The sequence below is a fragment of the Toxorhynchites rutilus genome, chromosome 2 (genome assembly GCF_029784135.1).
Source record: "Toxorhynchites rutilus septentrionalis strain SRP chromosome 2, ASM2978413v1, whole genome shotgun sequence".
NCBI lineage: Eukaryota > Metazoa > Arthropoda > Insecta > Diptera > Culicidae > Toxorhynchites > Toxorhynchites rutilus.
The window spans coordinates 108,827,510-108,854,079 of record NC_073745.1 but is presented as its reverse complement, the minus strand read 5'-3'; the positions used below and the strand labels follow the sequence as shown (position 1 = coordinate 108,854,079).

General features: G+C 37.4%; 1 protein-coding gene across 8 annotated transcripts in view; it reads left to right on the top strand.

The window, feature by feature from the left end:
• The window catches only part of LOC129770302 (fatty acyl-CoA reductase wat), a 93,598-nt gene that overhangs the window by 17,869 nt on the left and 49,159 nt on the right, over nucleotides 1-26,570 (top strand). For 6 of the 8 annotated variants that reach the window (XM_055773036.1, XM_055773038.1, XM_055773037.1 and 3 more), the window contains exon 2: nucleotides 10,312-10,920. In XM_055773036.1, the coding sequence (XP_055629011.1) occupies nucleotides 10,665-10,920 (256 nt within the window). In that variant the 5' untranslated portion in view covers nucleotides 10,312-10,664. Of the gene's footprint in view, nucleotides 1-8,662; nucleotides 8,795-10,251; nucleotides 10,921-26,570 lie in introns of all 8 variants that reach the window. The other 2 variants (XM_055773040.1, XM_055773039.1) reach the window with 2 other exon arrangements.

Sequence of the window (26,570 nt, the reverse complement as noted above, 5' to 3'; positions counted from 1 at the left end):
TTTGAGCTGCTGGACCGATTAAGATGATCAACATATGAAATTAAAGCCAATTAGCTAGCCTTTTCACACATTTGCCAATTAACCGGATTCTGATACATCCTGTCTAGTCGCATAGAAATATTGAACAAAGACTGAAAACATGTTAACTTTGGAAAATCATAACCTACAAACGAAAAATAACACATCTCTGATTTTTTTATGTAAAAAACCCCCAGCGTTCAAGAAAAAATATAAAAAAATATAGCGTCCCTGGTCCCGAAACCATGTAAACTAGAAAAAAATAATACAATCGATAATTCGAAATCAAAATCCAATTATTCCCGCAAGGCTATTATTTTTTTCGTAAAACACTATTTAATTGACTTCAATTTGATATGTCGATAATCTGAATCGGTCCAGTGGTTCAAAAGTTATGAATTTTTGTGGTGGAAAAAAGAGGAAAAAATAATTTTTCAGACCATCGGTTGACTTTGAAAAATCATAGCTCAAAAACGAAAAAAAAACGCCTCACTGGTTTCGAGCTGATCAGTCTGATCGGAATAGTTTTAAGTGTCATGATGTACAATCTACAATAATGTATATTTTTAGTGAAATCGTATTACTCGAGCAGCCGAAGCATTAATAAAACTTTGTCCCCTTATGGTAAGAAATTCAGCATTTCTCGTCGTCGATTACATCCTCTGGAGGTACGTGAAGGACCGTTGCTATGTTGATAAGCCACAAAATTTGGAGGAACCTAAAGAAGAAATAACTCGGACTTTCAACAGCATCGAAGTCGTAATGTTAGAGTTGTACATGAAGAATTTTGTTCACCGTTTAAAACGCGTTATCGAAAAAAGGGGTAGTCACCAGGGTTGCCATAAAAAAATATGTGTTTTTGGCCTGAAAAAATCTTTTTATTTGTGTTTCTCTCAGAAAATCTGTATCGAAATCAGTATCAACCCTTTGCAGTCGTTTGTTTGCTTCCAGCCACCACAGTAAAGAAGTTTACTAATATTATAATTTATGTAACAATGTATCAGTTCACACTTTTTCTAAACGAATTTCAATGTCTTGTGAACTTATTCACGAACCACAACGATGTTCTTATGAGTAAAGTATAACGGTACTCAGTATAAACAAAAGTTGTCATCCATGCTTTAGGAAAGGATTAATGGAAAAATCCATGTATTGCGACATTGTGTTTATGTAAAGAGCATGGTTCTGTATGTTGAAACAGAAAGATTTATCTATCTTTTAAGATCTTTTATTTATCTTTTGGGGCGAAAGACTAATTGTTTTTGTGATACATGCAAACGATTTTACACGAAGAAGAATTATAGCAACTATTTTTAAAACATAACCATAAAAACATTGTATATTAAAAACTTATCAGAAGTTTACAAAAAATAAAGGAACCATGTTCATCTTTCATAATCTCACAAAGTTAAACATCACTGCTTTATTATGTGAAAAATCGCGACCAGTACACATTTCGAAATTTAATTCGATCGCAAAGGGATTTATATGTTCAATCTTGAAACATAATCTTAGGTTAAGTATCATTCATTGGCATAGTTATTATGAATGTGACGATGTGTTTGGCACCCTCCCAAAAAATCATATTCACTGTGCTTTGTAAAGAAAAATATAAACAGTGTTATTTATTTATTGTAAAGCTAGCCGATGACGCAGACTTTTGCATCTTTTCGCCTCAGATTGAACATGAGAAAGCAGTACTACACGCTACATATGAATGCCAAAATGAATCTCATTCAGACTGATTCGAATGCTATATGGATAAAATTGTTGAGTTGGGAAAAAACATTATTGAGATTAAGCCATAACTAATATTGGATCGTTATTTTGAAAAATCTGTAAATCTGTACGCAAATCAAAAAAATCTGTAATCTGTATCTACAGATTCTTGGTTTCAAAAAGTCTGAAAAATCTATATAAGTACAGATTTTTCTGTAGATATGGTAACCCTGGTAGTCACATCGAATATGTCCTGAAATAAGCTTCATTTCCCTTTTTTTAAATAAAAATCGGTTCACTTTTGTAGAAGTTATTAATATTTGCTGCTTGAGCGTCTAATCTGAAAGACCCTGTATTTCAAGAAATAGAATTCGATTTTCTCGAAACAGTCGTTTCGTAATCTACTCAAAAGGCAAAAAAGTGAAAGGCAGTATTCAGGTAGTACTCGATGATATATAGACTCGATTGTATATGATTCGATTATATACAATTTTGGACTCGATTATATACAGTTTGAAAAACATATTGTCTTTATGTTTGAAATAAGGCTTATTTCAAGAAAAAGTGTAATATTAGGGTGGAATTTAATTCGCTATTATAAGTACAGTGGAGTAAAAATCGTGATTTTTGAAGGTTTCGATTAAATTCTTACCAGAATTTTTTAATAACGATGTTGCAGCGAAATGAAGAAAGGTATAAGTTGGGTGTCAAAGTATAAATTGTAGAGCGGTTAGAGAGTTTCAATTTCTATAAAGAATTTCATTGATATCCAAAACCGTTTTTGTTTTATTTAAAAAAAAACTTTTGTAGCGCTCTTATTGAAAAACTCGACAAATTTAAAAATCAACGAACACAATAAAATCATCGATTTCATGAAAATTAAAAAAAAATCAAACGGTGAACATTAGGAAAAAAAAATCCTCGACCTCGTCCTCGAAAAATTGTAAAAAAATTATAAAATAATTATAAAAGCACGTACGAACATATTTCAGAGCAATATTGTGTTTCAACAGTTAATTTAAAAATTCTAAAATTTGAAATTTTCAAAAAATTGTACCGCACAACGCTCCAAAATTCTGAAAATTCACATCAAAAACACAAAAACACGTACATTTAAATTTATGTTTTTATGGGTCTAAACATTAAAAAAAAAGAATACAATTTTGGACTCGATTATATACAGTTTGAAAAACATATTGTCTTTATGTTTGAAATAAGGCTTATTTCAAGAAAAAGTCTAATATTAGGGTGGAATTTAATTCGCTATTATAAGTACAGTGGAGTAAAAATCGTGATTTTTGAAGGTTTCGATTAAATTCTCACCAGAATTTTTTAATAACGATGTTGCAGCGAAATGAAGAAAGGTATAAGTTGGGTGTCAAAGAATAAATTGTAGAGCGGTTAGAGAGTTTCAATTTCTATAAAGAATTTCATTGATATCCAAAACCGTTTTTGTTTTATTTAAAAAAAAAACTTTTGTAGCGCTCTTATTGAAAAACCCGACAAATTTAAAAATCAACGAACACAATAAAATCATCGATTTCATGAAAATAAAAAAAAATCAAACGGTGAACATTAGAAAAAAAATCCTCGACCTCGTCCTCGAAAAATTGTTTGTAAAAAAAATTATAAAATAATTATAAAAAACACGTACGAACATATTTCAGAGCAATATTGTGTTTCAAAAGTTAATTTAAAAATTCTAAAATTTGAAATTTTCAAAAAATTGTACCGCACAACGCTCCAAAATTCTGAAAATTCACATCAAAAACACGTACAAAAACACAAAAACACGTACATTTAAATTTATGTTTTTATGGGTCTAAACATTAAAAAAAAAAGAATAAAAAAATTTCGAAATACCGAAAAAAATACTTTATCCAAAAGAAAATTTCGATAGATTTTTTTATAATTTGTCGCGGTACACCATAGTAGATGCACTTTAAGTATTTTCACGACCTTATTTTTGGAATTTCCAAGCCAATTGGGATTGGCGTGAAAGAAAGGAAAACGATGCTTTCCACTATAGCTATTATAGTGAGCCAGGGAGGGGGTCAGAAAAATTACAAATTTTCAAATTTGTAACCCAATAGAATAATTTCCATAGCGCTGATAATGAAACTTAGATTTTGCGAACACATCAATACAATACAATTATAGATTTCGACAAAATGTAAAAGAAAATTGAAAAAGATCATATGTTGAACCTCACAGGGTTCAAAAAATAGTCAAAAATTCTTATATAGTACCCTATACAATATTTTCCATAGAGCTGGTGATTTGGTTTGGGGGCACTTTTTATTCCCTTACCCAGCCCGGCCCTTTAATATTTCGTCGACGATGTGTTTGACTTTAATGTTTCACGTTGTAGAAATACGAGTTGTTTCCGTAAAGTTTTTAATTGATATGTGTAGTGTCGTTATTTTCTTGTCATTGGGATAATTATTGTATCTGTTGGCAAATAAATAAATAGACGATTTGATTTAAAAAAAAACCTAAAATACCTCCAATAATCTTGCCACACGTCAACGCTCGTCCACACACTTCGCGTACAACTGAAGAGGCTCTGAAATCCCTGAAGTTTAAGCCAATTCCACACCTTTCATATTCTACCGACATTGCGCCTTTCGATTTTTATTTTTTTTTCCTCTACTCAAGAGATACCTTAGGGGTTTTTACTACAACTCGGACAGTGAGGTGAAGGTAGCTATCGCGTTCTGGGTTCGAGAAAAGTCTGAAGAATTTTTCAGTGGTGGTATGAAAAAAAAATTGTAACGCGTTTGAAGAATTTGTAATAATTATGTTGGACAATTAATACATGATTTTGTAGATTAACATTTGTACTTCAATTTGTACCCACGTATGATAGAACATTCTAATTTCCTTTTCCCTTTTCTTTAAACTATCAATTGGATGTATTGTTACAATGATAACCCTCAGTTACATTTTGGTCAGTAAATAGCATTCCAAATTTTCCTGTTTTTATTTATGATGATGGTCCCACCTCTTTCCCCTACATAGGTTTGAGCTGGACGAGTTATCTTGTGGATAATTATATGGAGGAGTTTCTTTGTAATATCAAATCAACCAGTAAGCAAGTTAAAAACAAAAAACGGTCCGGTTGTACCACTGGCATAGATTGTTTATCAAAAGAACAAGTAAGGGCATTATCTGAACGCTAAATATTCCATGACATGTCAAGAGAATTTCCAATCCGGGAAGACACTTGACCGATCGGGAATCGAACCCAATGCCTATATCAGCATTAGCCATGAATTTACAAGGGATTTCCCGCTTTAATAGATTCCCGAGAACGATCTACTAATGCGATCGCTTTCGAGTCCAGACAGCTGAGCAATCCCGAGCCTAATTCTAGCCGACACTTCAGGCCCAGTAACTCTCCCAAGGTATGTCAAGAGAATTTCCAACCCGGGAAGACCCTTGACCGATCAGGAATTGAACCTAATACCTATGTCAGTACCAGCCTTGAATTTACAAAGGAAATCCCGCTTTACTGGATACCCGACAACGATCTGTTAATCGTTTTCGAGACCAGACAGCTGAGCAAACCTAAGCCTAATTCCAGCCGATACTTCAGGCCCTTCATTCAACCTGGGGTATAATCGCGTCAATCTGAATCTGCAATGAGATCTGCCACAACACAGAAAGATCTCGTCAATCATCTGTCAAAAGGATAAATTTACAAGTATTCCGGTTGAGCTATTCCTAGCTTCTTTTCAGTTTCCACTTTCAATCCCTTGGAATGGATGGATCTTATTAAACAAAACAAAAACAAAGAAAAAAATCACTTTTGCCAATGTTCAATTTCAAATTTTACTATGCCGGTTCACGCGCGCGATGCTCAAACTCTTATAGACTTCACAATTATTTTTAAACTAATCTAATAACTAAAATTATTAAAAATTGAAAAAAAAATTATAAAAACAACATACCATCATCATCATAGTCTAAAGATAAAAAAAAACACACACACACATGCACCTACACCTAAAACAGTACTCTATTCATTATATAATAATGATGACGGTCCCACTTTATTTTCCTACAACGATTTGAGCTGGACGAATTTTCTTCAATAACTATATATATGGATTTCTTTTATAATACAAACAAAACCAGTATATTAGTTAAGAGCATAGACATAGATTGTCACTCGAAAGAGCAAGTAAAGGCATTATATGAACGCTAGATATTCCAAGGCATGTCAAGAGAATTTCCAATCCGGGAAGACCCTTGACCGATCAAGAATCGAACCTAATACCTATATCCATACCAGCTTTGAATTTACAAAGGAAATCCCGCTTTACTGGATACCCGACAACGATCTGTTTATCGTTTTCGAGACCAGACAGCTGAGCAAACCTAAGCCTAATTCCAGCCGATACTTCAGGCCCTTCATTCAATCTGGGGTATAATCGCTTCAATCTGAATCTGCAATGAGATCTGCCACAACACAGAAAGATCTCGTCAATCATCTGTAAAAAAGATAAATTTACAAGAATTCCGGTTGAGCTATCCCTAGCTTGTTCGCAATTTCCACTTTCAATCCCTTAGAATATGATTTTCTTAAAAACAGAACCATTTTTTTAGCCAATGCTCAATTTTAAGCTTCCCTATGCCGTTTCACGTGCACGATGCTCAAACTGTTGTAGACTACTCGAAATGTATAAAAAAAAATTTGTTAACATTATGTTTTGCTTTACATTTTGTGTCGTTCTAACCAATCCTGACCTTCCTTATTTTTTTTTATATTATTCTTTATTTTTACAAATTTTTAGAAAGCTAGAATTCTTCATATAATATTTGTTCCTGTTCTACATCCACACGCCTTTCATGTATTCAAGAGTGGCAAGCTCTAGAATACGCGTAACCACAGTGCAAGTTGGAAGAAAATTTTTTGGACGAAAAATCCTTCGACCAAAAAGGGAATCGAACCCAAGCCGCCGGCATGATAATGTGGGACGCTATCCACTCGGCCACGGGAGCACTAGCGACAGAATCAGGAGTGTTTTACAATTTTTCTCAATCAGGGATAAGCATAATTAATGACATACATTTTTGAGATAAAATTTGACCCCGCAAGAAAGAAGAATCCTGGCTTGAAGTCAGTGAAATCTTGGTTTCGGATCTCCATAAATTCATTATCAATATCCTGAATATATTCCGGTCGGAAATATTTAGAAGGTTTTGTAGAAGGAGAACAATTGACGTATGCTTCCTTTCTATGACATTAGTTGGATTAATTATCGTCATGTTGATCATTGAAGGATCATTGCAATAAATACGTTCTAGAACTTGATTGCGGAGTGTAATGTAAAATATTATCGAATTCGTCTTGAAATGATCTCAACGTTGTACGATTTTTTTTATAGAGCAATTCGGAGCTCTCCATTTTTTTAAACTTAATACTTATTATGGAAACTCCTTTAAATCACAATTTTCATCATAATATTACCAATTTAAACTAAGACGGACTTTTTTAAAAGCGCGTATTTAAAATCGTTGGTCTATCTCTAAAAAAACATCGTAACTCAGATGTCTGATTAAAATATTATATTTCACAAAGTTTTCAGAAAATTAGTGAATTATTTAGAAAAACTAACATTTCAAATGAACTGCATAAACTTTCATATCTCAAAATACCGCCTACGTTATTTTGTTTGTATACTTTTATTGGAAAACGTTTCCAATTTAACAAACTTTGATCTCCATTTTGGTGCGTTTACCACGGCACCACTGAACGTCAAACTTTTTGGAACGGGAAGGTCAAGATAACGATATAGTGTATTCGACAAAGTTCTAGATTAAAATATGAACTTTCGTCCAAGACGTCAACTTTCTATCTTTTATAGTTTCTGGAATATAATACATTTTTGTATGGTGATTCCAGAAAAAATAATGTTAACATTTTAATGTGTAAATTATTACGTTCGACATGTTCTTAGCGTATAAAAATGGTAGAAAAAAGGTAGCAGATCATGTAATCATGTTTCAAAGAAAAACATGAGAAAGTTGTTGTTGGAAAAACTTTTTCCCTGTCAACGCGCCCATCTTCCTATGTATTGTTGGAAATTGTATGGGCTATTCATATCTATTGTTTTAAGAATTGGAATAAAAGTGTTTTCGAGAAAAATTAACTTTAATTTCTTGATCAATAATTTCATTCAAAAATTAGTTTGTTTTTTTCATGAAAACTTAAATAATTTCCTACATTTACATTTCTGACTAAAATTTTGCAGGTCTGATAGGTGTGAGAATGTTTTTGAATTTTTGAGTTTTTATCAACTTTTTTCGGAAAATCTTAATTTGAAAAGTATAAGATCTACTCTAGTGTTAATTAGAGAATGAAATGTAGGAAATTATTTAGGTTTTCATTGTAAAATATCAAACAAATTATTGAAAAAAAAATTTCATTCCAAAAAAAATATTTTGAAAATTAAAACTCATTTTTTTCGGAAACAAGTTTTTTTAAAAATCTGAAAAATAGATATAAATAGCCCTTGCAATTTCCAAAAAGTCATCCATACATCGGAAGATGGGCATGGTAGAGGGAAAAAGTTTTTTTGACAACAACTTTTTCATGTTTTCTTTGGAAAATTACTATCAATGTTTAACTCGTAACATTTTTATGTATAAAATGTCGCGATCTACATGTTCTGAAAACTTTTTTCTTTTTATTTTTTTTATTTTTTTATGAAAACTTAAACAATTTTCTACATTTTCTCCTTTGAGCAGAATTCTGTAGGTATCATAGTTTTTAAGTTATGAATTGTCGTAAAAAATGAATAGAAAAAACTTTGATTTTTTCAAAAAGTAGTCTAATTATTTTTTGAAAATTTCAAATATGCAAAATTGCTCAAATAATCCATGTCTTTACACCCATAATTTTTCACTGCTATTTCAGATGGTGCTGCCAACTCCCAGGACGAGTTGGCATGAAATTCGCCAATACATGAATTTATCTTCGAAAAATAAAGGACAAGTGTGGTGCGACTCAACGTTTCGTGTCCAAACGTCTTTCCTGTTTCGATGGTTTGTAAGAAGCTAAGAAGCAACACACCGTTGCAAAATTCACGCTGTGATATATCGACTATATCAACGGTTAAAATCGTGAATCCGTATGTATTCTTCGAAAGACTTCCGTTACCTCGTAAGGCGAATGTAAAAAAGAAAGTAATTTACTCAAGGTCCTCGCGGCCCTTCTGGACGAGGCACCCTGTCGGCCGAAAAAATCCAATAGAAATTCACAAGAACAAGTTCACGGTGAATCTTCACAATCTCTGTTATTGAAGCGTTTACCGCTTTGACCAAATGAATGAAACACATGTACCCCCATGCAGTCGTAAACGTAGCCACGACGGTTTCAGTTCCAATATTATTAGATAAACGATCGAATTAACCTGCCCAGCGGGTATCCATCGCCTTGATCGTTCGCTTCCAGCAGTGTAGTTCATGTACCATTGCACCCTTCCCGACACACAACTGATTTTACGAAGACATTAATGTTTATTGTCGAACACACCACCTACGGTGGGGCTGACCGATTCATGTCTAATTTGATGTTGTATCTGTGACGGTTAGAGAATTGGGTTGTTTCCTCGTCTGTCTCGTTAAAAAAAACGATAGATCAAACTTGTCGCGAGATCCGATTCCTGATGACCCTCGCTCCGCGACTGACAAAGTGTTTGAATCGACAAAAAAAAATGTCACTCGTTCAAAGCTGCATGGTTTTTCCGCCCATTCATCCGATGGTTTCGTTGGACGCTAAACGACACTATCGATCGTAAAAGCTCTCAGCCCTCTACATTTAAATTCATTCAAAAAAAGCAAACCACACTACGGTGTCCAAGTTGGCAGAACATGTGAAAAAAAAACTGACGACCATCGTCCTATTTACATACGCTCGTTAGCCCGAGTTGTGTTTTCGTCTCGAAAGCAATATGACGTTTTTTCGCCTCCAACCACTAGCCCCAGCGTTGTGCCTCTCTCTTGCCGACATACGCAGATATTATGCTTAAGTAATCGGTCTCCAAGCCATGCTGTTGCTACGTCCCCGTCTTCTCGTGCCTTCGCCGGTTGCACACACAGTGCAAAATATATCGATTATGTAAAATATTGCGAATACCACCTCCCCAGCATCCGCAGCCCAACCGGCTCTACTACGCTTCTGGCAAAAGTATGACGTAGTGGACCGCTATCGAGGGCAAAATGAAATGCGAAAAAATCATGTTTTCGAAATACAAAAGAAGCGGTTGCTCGGTGGGAAGAGGGGGAATTGCGATCAGGAGCAGCAGCAGCACGCCCGCGTGCAATTTCTGTGGCAAATGAAACCTACAAATCAGGGCAAGACCATACACCTATGAATGGATCGATGAGCGTGGCAAAAATCGTCCCCTCCTTTGCGACCATATTCATGCCAACTATTTCAACAGTACTGTAAAATCACACTGGTCACTATTGTCGCGATTATTGTTTCAATGTTTGCCCCAACAGCATCATCAGCGGTGTTTGCCAACAGCTCAACATATCGCTGATTGTTTATCTCTCACACAGCTGCCAATTGAACCCGGTGCTACATAGGAAAAAGTGTTGGATGTGTTGTGTGGTGGAAAAAAAACAAAATAAATAAACCAAAATCGCCACAATTAGCACTCACAGTAGTGAAGAAATAGAAAGGAAAAAAAAGTTCAACAGTAGTAAAGTGCAAAAAGTGGCTTAATCCAAGTGAACCAAAACTAGCGCGTAACCGCCGAGTGTTACAGAAGACCCCTCGAAACCTCCAAAAAAGAAAAAGATACATAGTGTACCACACTTTCACACACTCAGTGACTCCCGTAAGCCGGCTGCTTACGGTGACTGCTATCTAGTGCAAAACCAAGTGTATAGAAAGGACCCACAAAAAAGCAATGACCGTGGCGACATACAAAGAAACGCTGAATCAATCAGCGCCCTCGTCGGCACCTGAGCTTCTGCCCAATGATGACATCGTGTGTGGCGGTGGCGGCGGCGGCGGTGGTGGCAGTGATCTAAGAGATGCCACCACTGTGCTTCAGACAACCGCTGCTACTGCTGGCCAGGTCGAACAGAAGCTCACCGAGATACAACAGTTTTACGACCGGTGCAGTGTTTTCATCACCGGTGGCACCGGATTCCTGGGGAAAAGTGAGTATCGTTGCCTTTATATTATAGATCTATTTTTCACTCTACCGCAGATTTCGTTCTGTCGAAACTTATCATAAACTTCCGTCTTCGACCAAATCGTTGGACCGCCAAACCAACGGAGGCTGGGCTCTTGTGTATCCTGATTCAACATCACCCCTTGCGGGGTGTAGCAAATATGCAAATTTCGCCAATTCTATGAAAAAATGTTCTGGTAGATATCTGACATCTGACTTTGACTGGTGGCAACCAGTTCTGTGCGTCGATCAGATCGCGGATTCTGCACCGCGAATCTAACGCTTCCTTATGTCTCAGACATTAAAAAAATGGCAATCTTCGACATGGCGATTTTGTTGTGAGAATGCGTGAGAGTATATTCTTGTGAGCGTTTGAGTGATTCAAACGCACGCAGCTGTTGTCGTCCACAACAGGATAGAGGGAAACAACGTCAAAACAGTTGCCATAATTTATCATATATTAATCAGCTTCAACTCTACAACAATGACAAAGAAGCAATCCGTCGAAGAGCATCATTAACGATGAATATTGTTGACTAATAACAACTGCTATTTCCGTGATTCGCTACGTCGATTTCCCTGCGATTGTTAAACAACATGATTTTCAGGATTCAAATTAAACTTCTCGGAGACATTTTTTTTTATGGTTTTTTTTAAGTTGATGGAAGCACTAATTCGTTGGTCAATAGATAAATCACATCATATGGTAACGAAGTACATTTGTGGATGATATGTGGAAACGGCTCTTTTTAATGGTTTTTCGTAATCCTTTAAAAAATCGAAAAAGTTTTCGTTTTATTTTCTTTATGCTCTACGCATGTTACGTTCTCTTCGCTGGAAAGTGAACATACAGGATGTTCAATAAGTTCGAATACAGTTTAAAAATATGTTAAAAAAAATCAAAATACATGATAATCTTTTCTGCGTCAATATTTATTGAGAACCTTTACGACATATTAGCTGCATACAACACTCCTCCACCCCCCTTTGTGTTGTATGATGAGCTTGAGACGTTTCCTCAAAAGTATCGCACGCAGCACGCACCTGGTATATCGTCATCTCGTCCCGGATATTGGAAATGAGCTTCTCAAATTGATCCGTAGTGCTCACTTTATGTTCACTCTGCTTGGCCAACATGTACGACCATACATACAAGTCCAGCGAATTGAGGTCCGGGGAGCTGGGAGGGCACAAAGTCTTATCGATAAAATCAGTCAATTTCTCCGACACCACGCATGGACGATATTCGCCGTGTGGGCTGATGCGCCGTCCTGTTGAAAGACCCGAAAGCCACTCACCCGAATGACAGTTACCCGAATGTAACATCTACCCGAATTGACACTTACCCGAATGCGACTTTTACCCGAATGTAACAGTTACCCGAATGTAACATTTACCCAAATGCGACAGTTACCCGAATGTAACAATTACACGAATGTGACATCTATCCGAATGCGAGACTTACCTGAAAGAAGGATATATTCGAATAATATGCAAATTTTATTATTAGGAAGTATTTGTTTATTTGTTTCTAATGAGTGTTATATAAAGATAATAGTTATCTTGTACATTCATTTCCATCGAAAAAGTTCGTATTTTTCGTGGATAGTGCAATGTGAGAAATAGTGGTGTTGGATAAAATCCTTTTCAAAGAATGCAGTTTTATAACGTATTATGAAATTTATCTATTCATATGGATGGCGCAACCCGTTCACTTAAAAGAAAGCTGATAATTTTGGTTCATACGTATTATGGCACTGAAGTGCAAATTTTATTATGAATTTATTCTTCCGTAATAAAATTTATTCTGAGATCACTGTAATGGGGGCGAAATCCCCACCTAACGAGGATGAGGAACCGAGGCGGTCTCAAACCGACAAAGTGATGCAATCTGACTTGACCGCCGACCGTAATGCACCAGGTAAGCGTATGCCGTCCGACGCTCGCTAACGCTCGGTCGGACCTAACTATAGGATCGTCTCCTATGTTTCAAACAAACCGGGCAATCGGTGCAACACAGGTTTACTTGCGAGCGGCCGACTCGGTTCCTTATCCTCGTTAAATGGGGATGTCGTCCCCATTACGTTGACCTCAGAATAAATTTCATCACGAAATAATAAATTTATGATCAAAACTGCGCTGCATGACGAATACGTGAGTACCATTTTTTTATCAATTCTTTTCACATTTTCAGGGCATTTTTTCTTTATATTTTTTATGTTAAAATTACCTGCTTTATTTCCGAAATTTTCCATAACCCATGCTCATTTTTGATTGATCTCATTGCCTTAAAGATCAACACGGAAAGGAAAGAAGACAGCATGTCATTTGTGCCTACACTAACTTTCAAAAATGACACCGCGAAGTATTCAAAATCATTTTCAAATTTCCTCATTACAATTTCTCATTTTACTTCGTATTTTTGTTGCTTTTTCATGTTGTTTTGATTTAATCCTATTTATCAATAGAAGATTCACACAATCTGATTTATCGGAATCTTTCCTTCTCATTCGGGTAAACATTCCATTCGGATAAATGTTGCATTCGGGTAAATGTCGCATTAGGGTATTTGTTGCATTCGGGTATTTGTCGTATTCGGGTAAATGTTGATTCGGGTATTTGTTGCATTCGGGTAAATGTCCATTCGGCTATATGTTGCATTCGGGTTTTTGTTACATTCGGATGAATGTCATTCGGGTATGTGTTACATTCGGGTAAATGTGTTTCGGGTAAACGTGTTTCGGGTGAATGGTGAGAGTTCCAATCGTGCTGTCGTCGGGTGCGGATGTGTTTTTCCTTCGCTCCACATTTGTTTCGTTATTCGTCATTTGACACGCTAAAGTTTCGGTTTATTTTGCTTTACGCCGGGTACAGTTTGTTCGTTTAACTTATCGGTTTATATTAGATTAACGAGTGTTTTTGAAATGTGTGAAGTTTGGTTTGATTTCATCGAGCGAAGTTTTGGGTGTTTTCCTCGCAAACGAAGTACAGGGTTTTCCATTTCGGGCTTCTGAAAGTATACAGCCCTGCGCTGACAACCGTTTTTCATAGCTGTCAACCAAAGCGTCATATCCTTAGTTGAATGTCTGCCATTTTACAATATGGATCGTTTTAGTATCGCACAACGTGTTAATTTTGTTAAATTATACTATAAAAATTATGAAAAACCGGCATGTTTTTCGAGCATTACGGACGGATTTTGATCGTCATGGACGGCCTACAGAGCACACAATCGCTAATGTAGTGCGTAAATTCGAACAAACTGGATCCGTAGCGGATATTGTGAAACCTGTGCATCATCGTAATGTGCGTTCGGCCGAAAATATTGCTGCTGTTGCTGCCAGTGTGAAGGATGACCCGAATGTTTCGATTCCACGGCGTGCTCAGCAATTGGGCTTGTCAAACACATCATTGTGGCGAATTTTGCATTTGGACTTGCAGCTACATCCATATAAAGTCCAACTCGTACAAAAATTAGAGCGTGGTGACCATGGAATGTGTCGGGCATACGTCGATTGGGTGAACGAACAACAGCAGCAAAATGCTGAATTTTCGCATCAAATTTTCTTCAGCGATGAGGCACATTTCGAGCTCGGTGGTTATGTGAACACCCAAAATTCCCGTATATGGGGTTCAGAAAATCCACACGTGATTGTTCAGAGACCATTGCATCCGCCAAAAGTCACTGTTTGGTGCGCATTATGGTCTGGTGGAGTCATCGGCCGTATTTCTTTGAAAATGAGAACGGCGAGACGGTAACTGTGAATGGTGAGCGCTATGGCCGCATGTTAACCGATTTTTTTTGCCACAAATTGAAGATATGGATACGGATGACATGTGGTTTCAGCAGGACGGCGCCACGTGCCACACAACACGACCGAACATGGTCATATTGCGAACGAAATTTGAGGGACGCATAATTTCGCGTTTTGGTGATGCCAATTGGCCGTCCAGATCATGCGATTTGAACCCACTAGACTTTTTTTTGTGGGGTTATGCGAAAGACCGTGTCTATGCCAACTCTTCGAAAACTCTTGAACATTTGAAAGACAACATTCGTGAAGTTATGACCGAGATACCGCCCCATATGTGCCGAAAAGTCATCGAAAATTACCTGTCCGGATCAAGGTGTGCGAGGAAGCCCTATGTGGACATTTGAATGATGTTGTATTTCACACATAATGGCATAAACCAAACTTTAATTTGAAATAAAAGTTTCATCGAAATTCGAATTCTAAGTGTGTTTTATTTCAATTTACTTTCGGAATTTAAAGTTGTAAAACCCTGTATTTGGAAAAGAAAGGGGGTGAAGTGAGCGCGGTTGTTTTCATTGCTCCATGCTCTATACAAAAGAGAGAAAAGGCTCGTTCGGTGTTATTATGCTCGCGTTCGATTTTCGCTTTCGCGTTATAACATTTAATGTTTATCGATAGATAGCGATACTCTTACGCCTCAAAATGGTAACAGTGTAATATACAACAAAATTTATCTTAAGATAAAAAATGTACACGAATGAATTCGGCTAAATGAGCCTAATAAAATAAACTGTTGAGATAAAAAAAAGATGCCGGACGTTATTTGTCGATGATTGCTGTATGAATGTATGAATGATAATAAATATAAAGAAATATATGAATCATTCATATTTTGTTCAACAGTTTTTTCTACATAATTTGTGGATACACAGACATGATAAAAGTAAAATTTGTTAATTTTACAACTAGGGATCGTTGAAATATTACGTAACGCAATTTTTTTACTATTTTAGACTCCCTCTTCTCTACATAACATGTAACAAATAGTCATTTGCATAAAAATGTTTAGATTTAGATATTGGAATATTTGAATAATCCCATAAACCTCAATAGTGACCGTTTCGAGTGACTCTACTCTGACATGAAACGTCTAAAATAGTATTCTTGATGTTATTGTTTCGTATATTAATTCCTTGTATATAGTGTCCATTTTGTGTGTATTAGGCTACTCCCCTACTCTCCCCCGTGTACCAAAATCCTTTTTTCCGAATGTTTATAAGTAATTCTTTCAAAATCAGAAAATCAGTTGTAGGTAGTTCGAGAAACAAAAACGCCTATTAAACTCATGATAGTTCCGCGTTTCAACTTACCGCGCTCTACAAGACAACGGGAAACAATGCATATGAAAACCAAACATTTTTAAAATTGTTATATTTCGAAGCATACAGTGTGAATCCCTATTTTTTGTCGAAAGTCATCTGCTAAACTTTGTATATGCTGCAAACTGATTTAAATTTTAGTGATTTTTTAAGATAACTTTCGAGCTGAACTTCGAAAAAATCGTTTCAACTTGCCCCGGTGTACCTTATTGCTTCTGCTGTTTTGAAGTCCAGTTAACGAATAAAATCCGATAATTGTATTGATTTTCCGGCCCAATTAACGAGCGATCACTGTATGAGTGATACTTTCCACGCAGCTTTGATAAAAACTGATTACTTCAACATGTTTACATTCGAAAAAGATCTTGCTAATTTGTTTGATAGAACAAATTATTGCACACAATTTTGTGTTACATACAACATTCATAGGAAAGAAGTTGAAAGAAAGAATGCATAATACATGATTTATGCTCGCAAAAGCATACCTCTTTTATTTGTTAAATTGTTCACCTTTTTTTATTATTTCCACTGTTGATGTCTCAGGCCGTCTAATGGTATATACAGGGTTTTCCAACTTTAAATTCCGAAAGTAAATTGAAATAAAACACACTTAGAACTCGAATTTCGATGAAACTTTTATTTCAAATTAAAGTTTGGTTTGTGCCATTATGTGTGAAATACAACATCATTCAAATGTCCACATAGGGCTTCCTCGCACACCTTGATCCGGAACAGGTAATTTTCGATGACTTTTCGGCACATATGGGAAGGTATCTCGGTCATAACTTCACGAATGTTGTCTTTCAAATGTTCAAGAGTTTGCGGAGAGTTGGCATAGACACGGTCTTTCGCATAACCCCACAAAAAAAAAAGTCTAGCGGGTTCAAATCGCATGATCTGGATGGCCAATTGGCATCACCAAAACGCGAAATTATGCGTCCCTCAAATTTCGTTCGCAATATGGCCATGTTCGGTCGTGTTATGTGGCACGTGGCGCCGTCCTGCTGAAACCACATGTCATTCGTATCCACATCTTTAATTTGTGGCAAAAAAAATCGGTTAACATGCGGCCATAGCGCTCACCATTCACAGTTACCGTCTCGCCGTCCTCATTTTCAAAGAAATACGGCCCGATGACTCCACCAGACCATAATGCGCACCAAACAGTGACTTTTGGCGGATGCAATGGTCTCTCAACAATCACGTGTGGATTTTCTGAGCCCCATATACGGAAATTTTGGGTGTTCACATAGCCACCGAGCTCGAAATGTGCCTCATCGCTGATGAAAATTTGATGCGAAAATTCAGCATTTTTCTGCTGTTGTTCGTTCACCCAATCGATGTATGCCCGACGCATTCCATGGTCACCACGCTCTAATTTTTGTACCAGTTGGACTTTATATGGATGTAGCTGCAAGTCCAAATGCAAAATTCGCCACAATGATGTGTTTGACAAGCCCAATTGCTGAGCACGCCGTGGAATCGAAACATTCGGGTCATCCTCCACACTGGCAGCAACAGCAGCAATATTTTCGGCCGAACGCACATTACGATGGTGCACAGGTTTCACAATATCCGCTACGGATCCAGTTTGTTCGAATTTACGCACTACATTTGTGCGATTGTGTGCTTCCGTCCGTAATGCTCGAAAAACATTTGCCGGTTTTTCATCATTTTTATAGTATAATTTAACAAAATTAACACGTTGTGCGATGCTAAAACGATCCATATTGTAAAATGGCAGACATTCAACTAACGATATGACGCTTCGGTTGACAGCTATGTCAAACGGTTGTCAGCGCAGGGCTGTATACTTTCGGAAGCCCGAAATGGAAAACCCTGTATTATAAAATATATCGTAAGAATGATTCTGCGTAATATGCATTTGGAAACTCTTAATAAATGTAAATGTAAATGAAACACAAACTTCTACATAACTTAAGAACCAATCAAGCAAATGGAGCCAAACTTGGGATGTGAGGTTTTTTGGATACGAGAATTGTTTCTATGATGGAATGACACTCCTCTCTCCTCCGAAATGGAGAGGAAGTCCAGAAAATATAATACACACATTTCAACCAAACATGACAATTGAAAATCTGGGAAAATTAGGAAAATTGAAACTCGCATATGTTCTACAATTACATAGTGTCAAACGTTGTTAATCCATTTGATGTTTACGCTAACGAAATTGATTTTTGTTCGAAAGTGAAAATGAATTTTACTGTGATAAAACGCACTTCTATATCTTCTTCTATCTATATAAAAAAATGGATCACCGAATGTGTTGATAATAGCAAAACTCGAGAAAGGAATTGTCCGATTTAGGATTGTCTTTATTCTATCATATCTTCTGTATCAAACATTTATTCCATGTAACGGAGAAACATGTTATTTGCAAGTGGTTGAAAAATCTTCGAGAATTTTGTCTCAAAATAATCTGATATTATAATGAAGAGTTTTGATAGAAGTACTGAAATTTTATAGTAAAAAATAATTTTAAAGTGTAGATTAGAAGGTCAATTAATGAACAGTTCTGCGATTGGACCCATGAAAGTGTTCTTAGTAAGAAAACGTGGATGGGATAACGAGAAATAAAGTTCGGGCAGAACGAAGTTTGCCGAGTCAGCTAGTATCCGAAACTACTGTAAATCATGAAAAAGACAATATGAATGCTAACGAAATTGATCTTTGTTCGAAAGTGAAAATAGATTTTCACATGACAAAACGCACTCTAATATTAGGGTGGCAACGAATGTATGAAAAAAATGTCAACGAATTTAAAGGACCGACCATGTACATATTTTTTATATGCCCTTGTTGGGCCTGACCTGTGCAAAACTTCAATGCAATTGAACATGAGTTAAGGGTGCCTCAAAGCGCTCAAATTTTAATTTTTGTCCCTCGAAAATCTCCCAAGGGGGTACATGTAAAATGCCAAATGTCTTCAAATTGAGGCGTCGAAGTCTACTGTAACCTCGAAAAAAAATTTTGTGTCAAAAATCAACTCTCTGAGACATTTTTTCGAATACAAAGCGAAAGTATAGAAAAAAGGTTTAGAAGCCAATAAAAATGGTCATCTCGATATTTCATACGGGACATCCTGTAAAATGTTGATATGCGCGATAAAATAATCCCTAATCCGCACAATAGTTTTCCACGTCGGATATCTGCGTCCAGATATTAACTTAATCTACATTGTTGTATCCAGTTCGGTGTAAATATTGATGTTTCTTTGATAGATCTTAACCACACAGTAAAGACGCATAAAAAACCAAAACAATTTCATTCCATTTAACGACATAATGATTTAATTACCGACTCAAATCTCCAAATTGAATCTAACGCCAATTGATGAGACCGGCGCTTTTCGTTTTCTTCGTTTGACCATTCAATTCCGAACCGGTGCGAGTCGCGCGGTCTGTCAACAGACCCCAAACGACTTCGCTATTTGTTTATTTTTGTTTCCGTCGCTTTGTTTGCCATTAGAGTTTCAACGGACGAAACTGCTTTCCGGCATGATGATGATGATGATATACCTTCCATATACAAAACAACCCGGTGACAGCCGGCAACTAGCCGTAGTTTTTCGTCCGAATTGGGTGTAAATACGTTTGTGCTCCGCGCGGCAAACTGTGGTAATTGGTCAATATTGACCTGTTCCTAAATTGAACTATGAGCGCCGGGTGGGATATCATTTCGAAAGTACATCTAAAAGTACTCGACATGAATTGGAGTATATTGTTTTTTGTTGGATTAGCCCCGGAAAGTGTTTCCCACCACACAGCGCGAAACAAAATTGCGGCTTTGCGAGTGTTTACTATTCCTAACCAGCACGGCCACAAATGAATGTTTCGTGTATCGGGTTTTGTAGGTTAAGGTGAGGAGGAAGCTGTCGGTTTTGTAACGCTTGACCATCGGCGCTCGCAGACTGGACCTTCTTTTCCATGGATGGCCGTCTGTCTGGGAGTGGGTGTACTATTGGTGTAGTATTGTGCGTGATGATGGGAATTTTTGAGCGTCACCACGCTCTTCCAACACATGCAAATTATCAGATAAAATATGCCGTTGCTGTGGAGAAAAGAGTGTACATTTGTGCGATTACTATCAATAGATGCGGACATTGCTTCTCGTTCAAGGTTATTTTTTTTTATAAATTCGTTTATTTTTACAGGCTCAGTTACATAAGTTTAAAGGAGCCGAAATCTTAAATATATTTTTAAAACTATATATATGAACAATGTTCTTAAATCTATGGTTAGTAATGTGGGAAACCGATTACTCGCGGTGGACTCGAGATTAGAAGGGTGACATATTTTTCTCAGGAAAAGGATGGGGTATAAGGAAATTATTACAATGTTGATAATCACACACACTCAATTCTTAAATCTATTCGTACATCTATTGTGAATTTACATTTCATTCTCCTGTTTATAGCAAGCGGACCAATTACTCACAAAAGAAGAAATGGAGGGTAAGGATATAAGGATAATCACACACGAACATCGATAGATTTAAGGAAAACATATATTTGGGACATGTAATCAAGGTCTAACCGAGCCAACACATCTCTCACCGGCACATTGGGCTGCCTTCCTCTAGCCCGAAGGGAGTTCTCTAAATTCGATCTGGCGACAAGATACACCTCGCACGACCAAACAACATGCTCGATGTCGTGATAACCTTGACCACAGACGCAGATATTGCTGCCGGCCAGATTGAAACGAAAGAGTAGCGCGTCTAACAAACAGTGATTGGACATGAGTCGGGAGAAGGTGCGAATAAAGTCCCGACTCAAGTCCAGACTTTTGAACCATGGTTTGAGGCTAACCTTAGGGATAATCGAGTGAAGCCACCAATTCATATTCGTTCCATTTGCGTTGCCAATTAGCGATGGTATTTTTACGGACTAAAGAGTAAAATTCATTGAAGGCGATTTGACGCTGATAAATATCGCCTTCAATCGCACCTACCTTTGCTAATGAGTCAGCCCTCTCATTACCCGGAATTGAGCAATGAGAAGGGACCCACACAAAGGTAATGACATAACAGCGTCTGGATAAAGCACTTAAAATTTCTCGTATTCTCTTAAGGAAGTACGGCGAGTGCTTTTCCGGCCTCACTGAACGGATAGCTTCGACGGAGCTAAGACTATCCGTTACAATGTAATAGTGTTCAACAGGTCGTGAGGCGACGCTGTCCAGCGCCCAGTGTATCGCTGCCAATTCAGCAATATACACTGAGCAAGGAAACTGAAGACTGTGGGAGGTGCTGAAAATTTTGTTGAACACTCCAAATCCTGTGAACTCGTTTATAGTGGACCCATCAGTAAAGTACATATTATCACAATTGATACCCCCATACTTTGCATCGAAGATCTTTGGAGCGATCCTCGATCGTTGATAATCTGAATATTCATGGATATCTTGCTTCATGGACAGATCAAAATGTACAGAGGAATTGATGTAGTCAAGAAAACAAACACGGTTGGGAATATACGAAGAAGGATCAACCTGCATGGAGATGAATTCATGATATGGGCTCATGAATCCAGAGTGAAAGCTTTTGAGCTCAGCTGCTCAAAATTTCCGATCACCAATGGGTTCATAACCTTACACCGGATGAGGAACCGAAGAGATAATAAATTGAAGCGATCTTTTTGTGGGAGTAGGCCTGCCAAAACCTCGAGGCTCATGGTATGCGTTGAGGGCATACATCCCAACGCAATACGGAGACAAAGATACTGAATTCGCTCGAGTTTAATGAGGTGTGTTTTGGCAGCTGATTGAAAACAGAAACTGCCATACTCCATCACTGAGAGAATAGTTGTTCGATACAACATTATAAGATCTTCGGGATGGGCTCCCCACCAGGTGCCGGTAATTGTACGGAGAAAGTTTATTCTTTGTTGACATTTTTTACTCAGATACCTAATATGGGCCAAGTACATTTGGAGTCGAACCAAACCCCAAGATACTTGAATGACATAGCATGAGTGATCGGTTTACCCAAAAGTTGAAGCTTTGGTTTTGCTGGTCTATGCTTCCTAGAAAAAACCACCATCTCTGTTTTCTCCGTGGAGAATTCGATCCCTAGCCCAATGGTCCAGGTTGAAAAATTGTTCAAAGTATCTTGTAAGGATTCTTGCAGGTCGGATTCGTTTGATCCTACGACAGACACCACTCCATCATCTGCAAGTTGTCTTAGGCTGCAATTTTGTGTAAGGCAATTGTCGATGTCGCTTACATAGAAGTTGTACAAAAGGGGGCTTAAACATGAGCCCTGGGGGAGGCCCATGTAAGAGACCCGACTTACTGCCGAATCTCCGTGAGAAAAGTTCAAATGCTTCTCACAAAGCAAGTTATATAACATTGTTCAATAGAGGCGGCAGACCCCGAGAGTGTAATTTGTCTGACAAAACCTCTATTGAAACAGAATCAAAGGCCCCCTTCATGTCCAAGAATACTGTAGCCATTTGTTTTTTCCGGTGTAAGCCATTTGAATTTCTGAAGAAAGCAACGCAAGACAATCATTCGTCCCCTTGCCCCTGCGGAACCCATATTGTGTATCTGAGAGTAGGTCATTCGTTTCAACCCATCGATCAAGGCGAAACAAGATCATTTTCTCCAACAATTTCCGTATACAAGACAGCATTGCTATTGGGCGGTACGAATTGAAGCCGGACGCGGGTTTTCCGGGTTTTTGAATAGCTATAACTCGTATTTTTCTCCAATCATCTGGAACAATATTATGCTCCAGAAACCGACTGAATAAATTCAACAAGCGATGTTTCGCCACATCAGGGAGGTTTTTCAGCAAGTTGAACTTAATTCTATCCGATCCCGGAGCAGAATTGTTACATGAAAGGAGAGCAAGAGAGAATTCTACCATCGAAAACTCGGAATCAAGATCGCACCTATCTTGTGGTATATCTCGAACAATTTTTTGCACAGGAGCGGAATCAGGACAAACCTTCCGTGCAAAATTAAAAATCCATCGATGTGAATATTCTTCGCTTTCATTTGTTGAAGAGCGATTTCTCATGTTTCGAGCCACTTTCCATAATTTTTTCATTGACGTTTCTCGTGACAAACCTCCCACGAAATTTCGCCAATACGCACGTTTTTTCCCTTTGGTCAAATTTTTGAACTGATTCTCAAGGGCTAAATACGTTTGAAAATTTTCAGGGGTTCCACGTTTTCGAAAAGCTTTAAATGCATTCGATTTTTCTACATAAAGCTTTGAACATTGGCTATCCCACCATGGATTGGGAGGCCTTCGGCGAATGGTGGAACCTGGGATGGGTTTCGTTTGAGCGCGAACCGCGCTGTCATGGATCAAACGAGAAAGGAAGTTATACTCCTCCAATGGAGGTAAACCATCTCTGGAATTGATGGCTAGAGTAATCGCGTCCGCATATTTTGTCCAGTCAATGTGTCTTGTGAGGTCATATGCCATGTTTATAGATTCAGAAGAATTCGACCCAATGGTGATGGAAATTTTGATTGGCAAGTGATCACTACCGTTGGGATCCTGGATTACATTCCACTTGCAATCTAACGATAGTGAATTCGAGCAAAGCGAGAGGTCAATAGCGCTTGGGTTAGCAGGAGGTTTAGATACACGTGTTGTTTCCCCAGTGTTCAAAACGGTCATATTGAAACTATTACAAAGGACATATATCAACAATGAACGATTGTCGTCGTACTGTTCCCCCCAGGCAGTTCCGTGAGAGTTGAAGTCTCCCAAGATCAATCGTGGCTCAGGAAGGAGTGAGCACATGTCATCAAGTTGTTTGCGGCTAACCGCAGCTCTCGGAGGCCAATACAAGCTGACAATACAGAGGTCTTTGCCTCTATCAAGGTTATTGGCTGGTGTTAATTTTTACGTGGATGCTCCATGGATTTACGCTCAACGTTTTGATGGTTGATTCAGGCAGCCTATTTGCTGAGCGATTACGGCCCTATTAAATTATTACTACTACTTCGGCATTCAACATCAAGATTCCATGAATTGACTAGAAATGAATAGACGATCGTTAAAAGAGAGGATGACATATGAACTGTTCTAGCAAATGGTTTTTCTAATTGACGTAACTAATGAATACAATTCTGCCTCTTCATTCAACCTGACTTCAATCCACACTACTACTCCCACTGACACGAATCTCCTTACTCGCGTACCCAATCTTATCTTAACAATCTTTCTGGTGCAAAAAGTAGCTACACTATTAACGGACGGCTTAATTATTTGCCCATCGTGAACTCAAACTATCAAATTGAAATAGTTACCAGGTATGCTATGTATATATAAAGGTGCTTCTGAACACAACATGGCACGCTATTTCATATGTGTGAGTAATTATCGTGTACGTTCCAAAAAAAATCTAGCTCACCTGTAGTATATGGCAACCCACGTTGAACTCAAATATTGATACATGCATGCGTGATACATGAGGAAGAGAAACGAATTCATTTTGGGAGGAGTCACTTCAAAATGCAATGAAGTCCATTTGACGGGGAAGAATGAAATGAGATAGACGAGTCGTAGAGTGAGATAGCAACTAAACGCCTGAATGACTGGAAGAAACCAAAACTCATTTCCAATTGAATACGAAGGTGAATTTGGTGAAGGTGAATTCCCTGACTATTCTCAACTTCACCTATATTAAATCGGTTATATCTCGAGAATGATTAGTCCTAGCATAAAAAGTTATATACAGTTTTTCATTTGGAATAGCATTTAGATTTCTTTCTTATGTTGCTAAATGAATACGATTTTGCAAATCATTCAAAATCCCCATTCTGGCATCGAAAAGGGTCGGGTCAGTGGCCGGCTGATTTGGGGTGGAATTGCTCTATAAAAATGCTGTACCAGTATGGGCGGGTAGAACATTTTTTGTTACTTTTAGGCTCATTTAATGTTACAAACCTGGATGTCAAATGATGTGCTAAAAATTTACTTTAGGTGCACCAACTAAAAAAAATACGTTTGAACGTTGCGTTGAAGTTTCCCTCAAGACCAGAATGGAAAAATGAATTTGTATAATTCTGCAGAACGTTTTAATAAAGCTAACAGTCCTGCTAGTTACACTAGAATAGAAAATAAAATTAGGGATTGTCAACACGATCCTGCCTTTGTTCCGGTGGGAGGAAGCAAGATATTCATCGCACGATCATTCAATCAATTCAACAATATGTTATTCGTTCCTTCAATAGATATGTCTACCATCTCTTCTTTCTGACGCAAATTCATTTTTCGACTTTGCAAACCGATAATGTAAAATTTCCATGCTACTTTTTTCTCATAAAAAAAATCCGTGGTTTTCTTTCATTGTGAAAAATAAAATTCGGACTTGTTGAGGACAATCGATTATGTCTTCAATGAATGATATGGAAATTAGCCCCAGGCCCTCTTTAGTGTAATTTTCAAAAACGGCATGATAATCCACACGAATAAATGATATAAATCAGAGCATTTCGTTCCTCGGAACACTGCGTCTCTTTTGTTTGAAATGCAATATGTCTAACCTTTTTTTTGTACAAGATTCCGCAATAAGTTAATTGATGAATCACTTGTCTTTAGTACAAAATAAACAATTTACCAGTCTACCAAACAACGAATCTCCAGCCCATTTGTTACAAATTATGTCTACTCCATTTTTTTCCTCCTCCGACTGATCGATTTGACGGATCGTTCCAGTATTTGCCAATTATTTTCACCTGCGGTGAAGCAGAACTCCACTCATAAATGTACCGAAAAAAATGCTCCGCCTGGCATATAACTAATTGCAATTCATCATTGCTACCCAAAGATCGATCTCAAAGATTAAAGTGTGACGATCACTAATGTCAGCAACTCCAGTGTCCGGGACAACAAGCTCAACCTTGTGGAACAAGGGTCGTCGGCTTTTGTGCATTTCTAATTCTTATGGACACAAATGGAAAAACAATGACTGGCCGAATCGGAAACTTAACTGAACTTCAACAATATTTTTAATTAACTCTCCCAGATGATAATGAGGTTGAAATGAGTGTCCGACTGCAGCCAATTCTGTCTGTAGTTTACCGAATATAAATGACTCTTTAATTGCGATTTTTTTTTCTGATTAGTTTTTACTCGGTTGAAGTCCTTTGAGTTATTGGCGGTTGCCCCATTCTACCGAATGGGTAAGAACAAAAAAATCCGAAAAGAGGATATGGCGTGCGGACTTCTGATATAAATTGCATTTTTTTACAAAAAAAAACAGTCACAATGGAAAGGAACACAGCTGTCTGATTTTTTTTCTCTCAATGTTTTTGTATATTTTTATATTGTTAACAAATTATAGAAGAAATTTCAATCAATTTTTTTGAAAAATTCTGGAAAGTAGTTTGATTTTCACACGAAAATGTGCTAAAACGTGACGTAGTTACCTACGCTGTAATGGACCCAATACGATCGTGGCATGTTTCACGATTATAGTGATGGATTCCATGCCACTGAAAACTGACCAAGTTGAA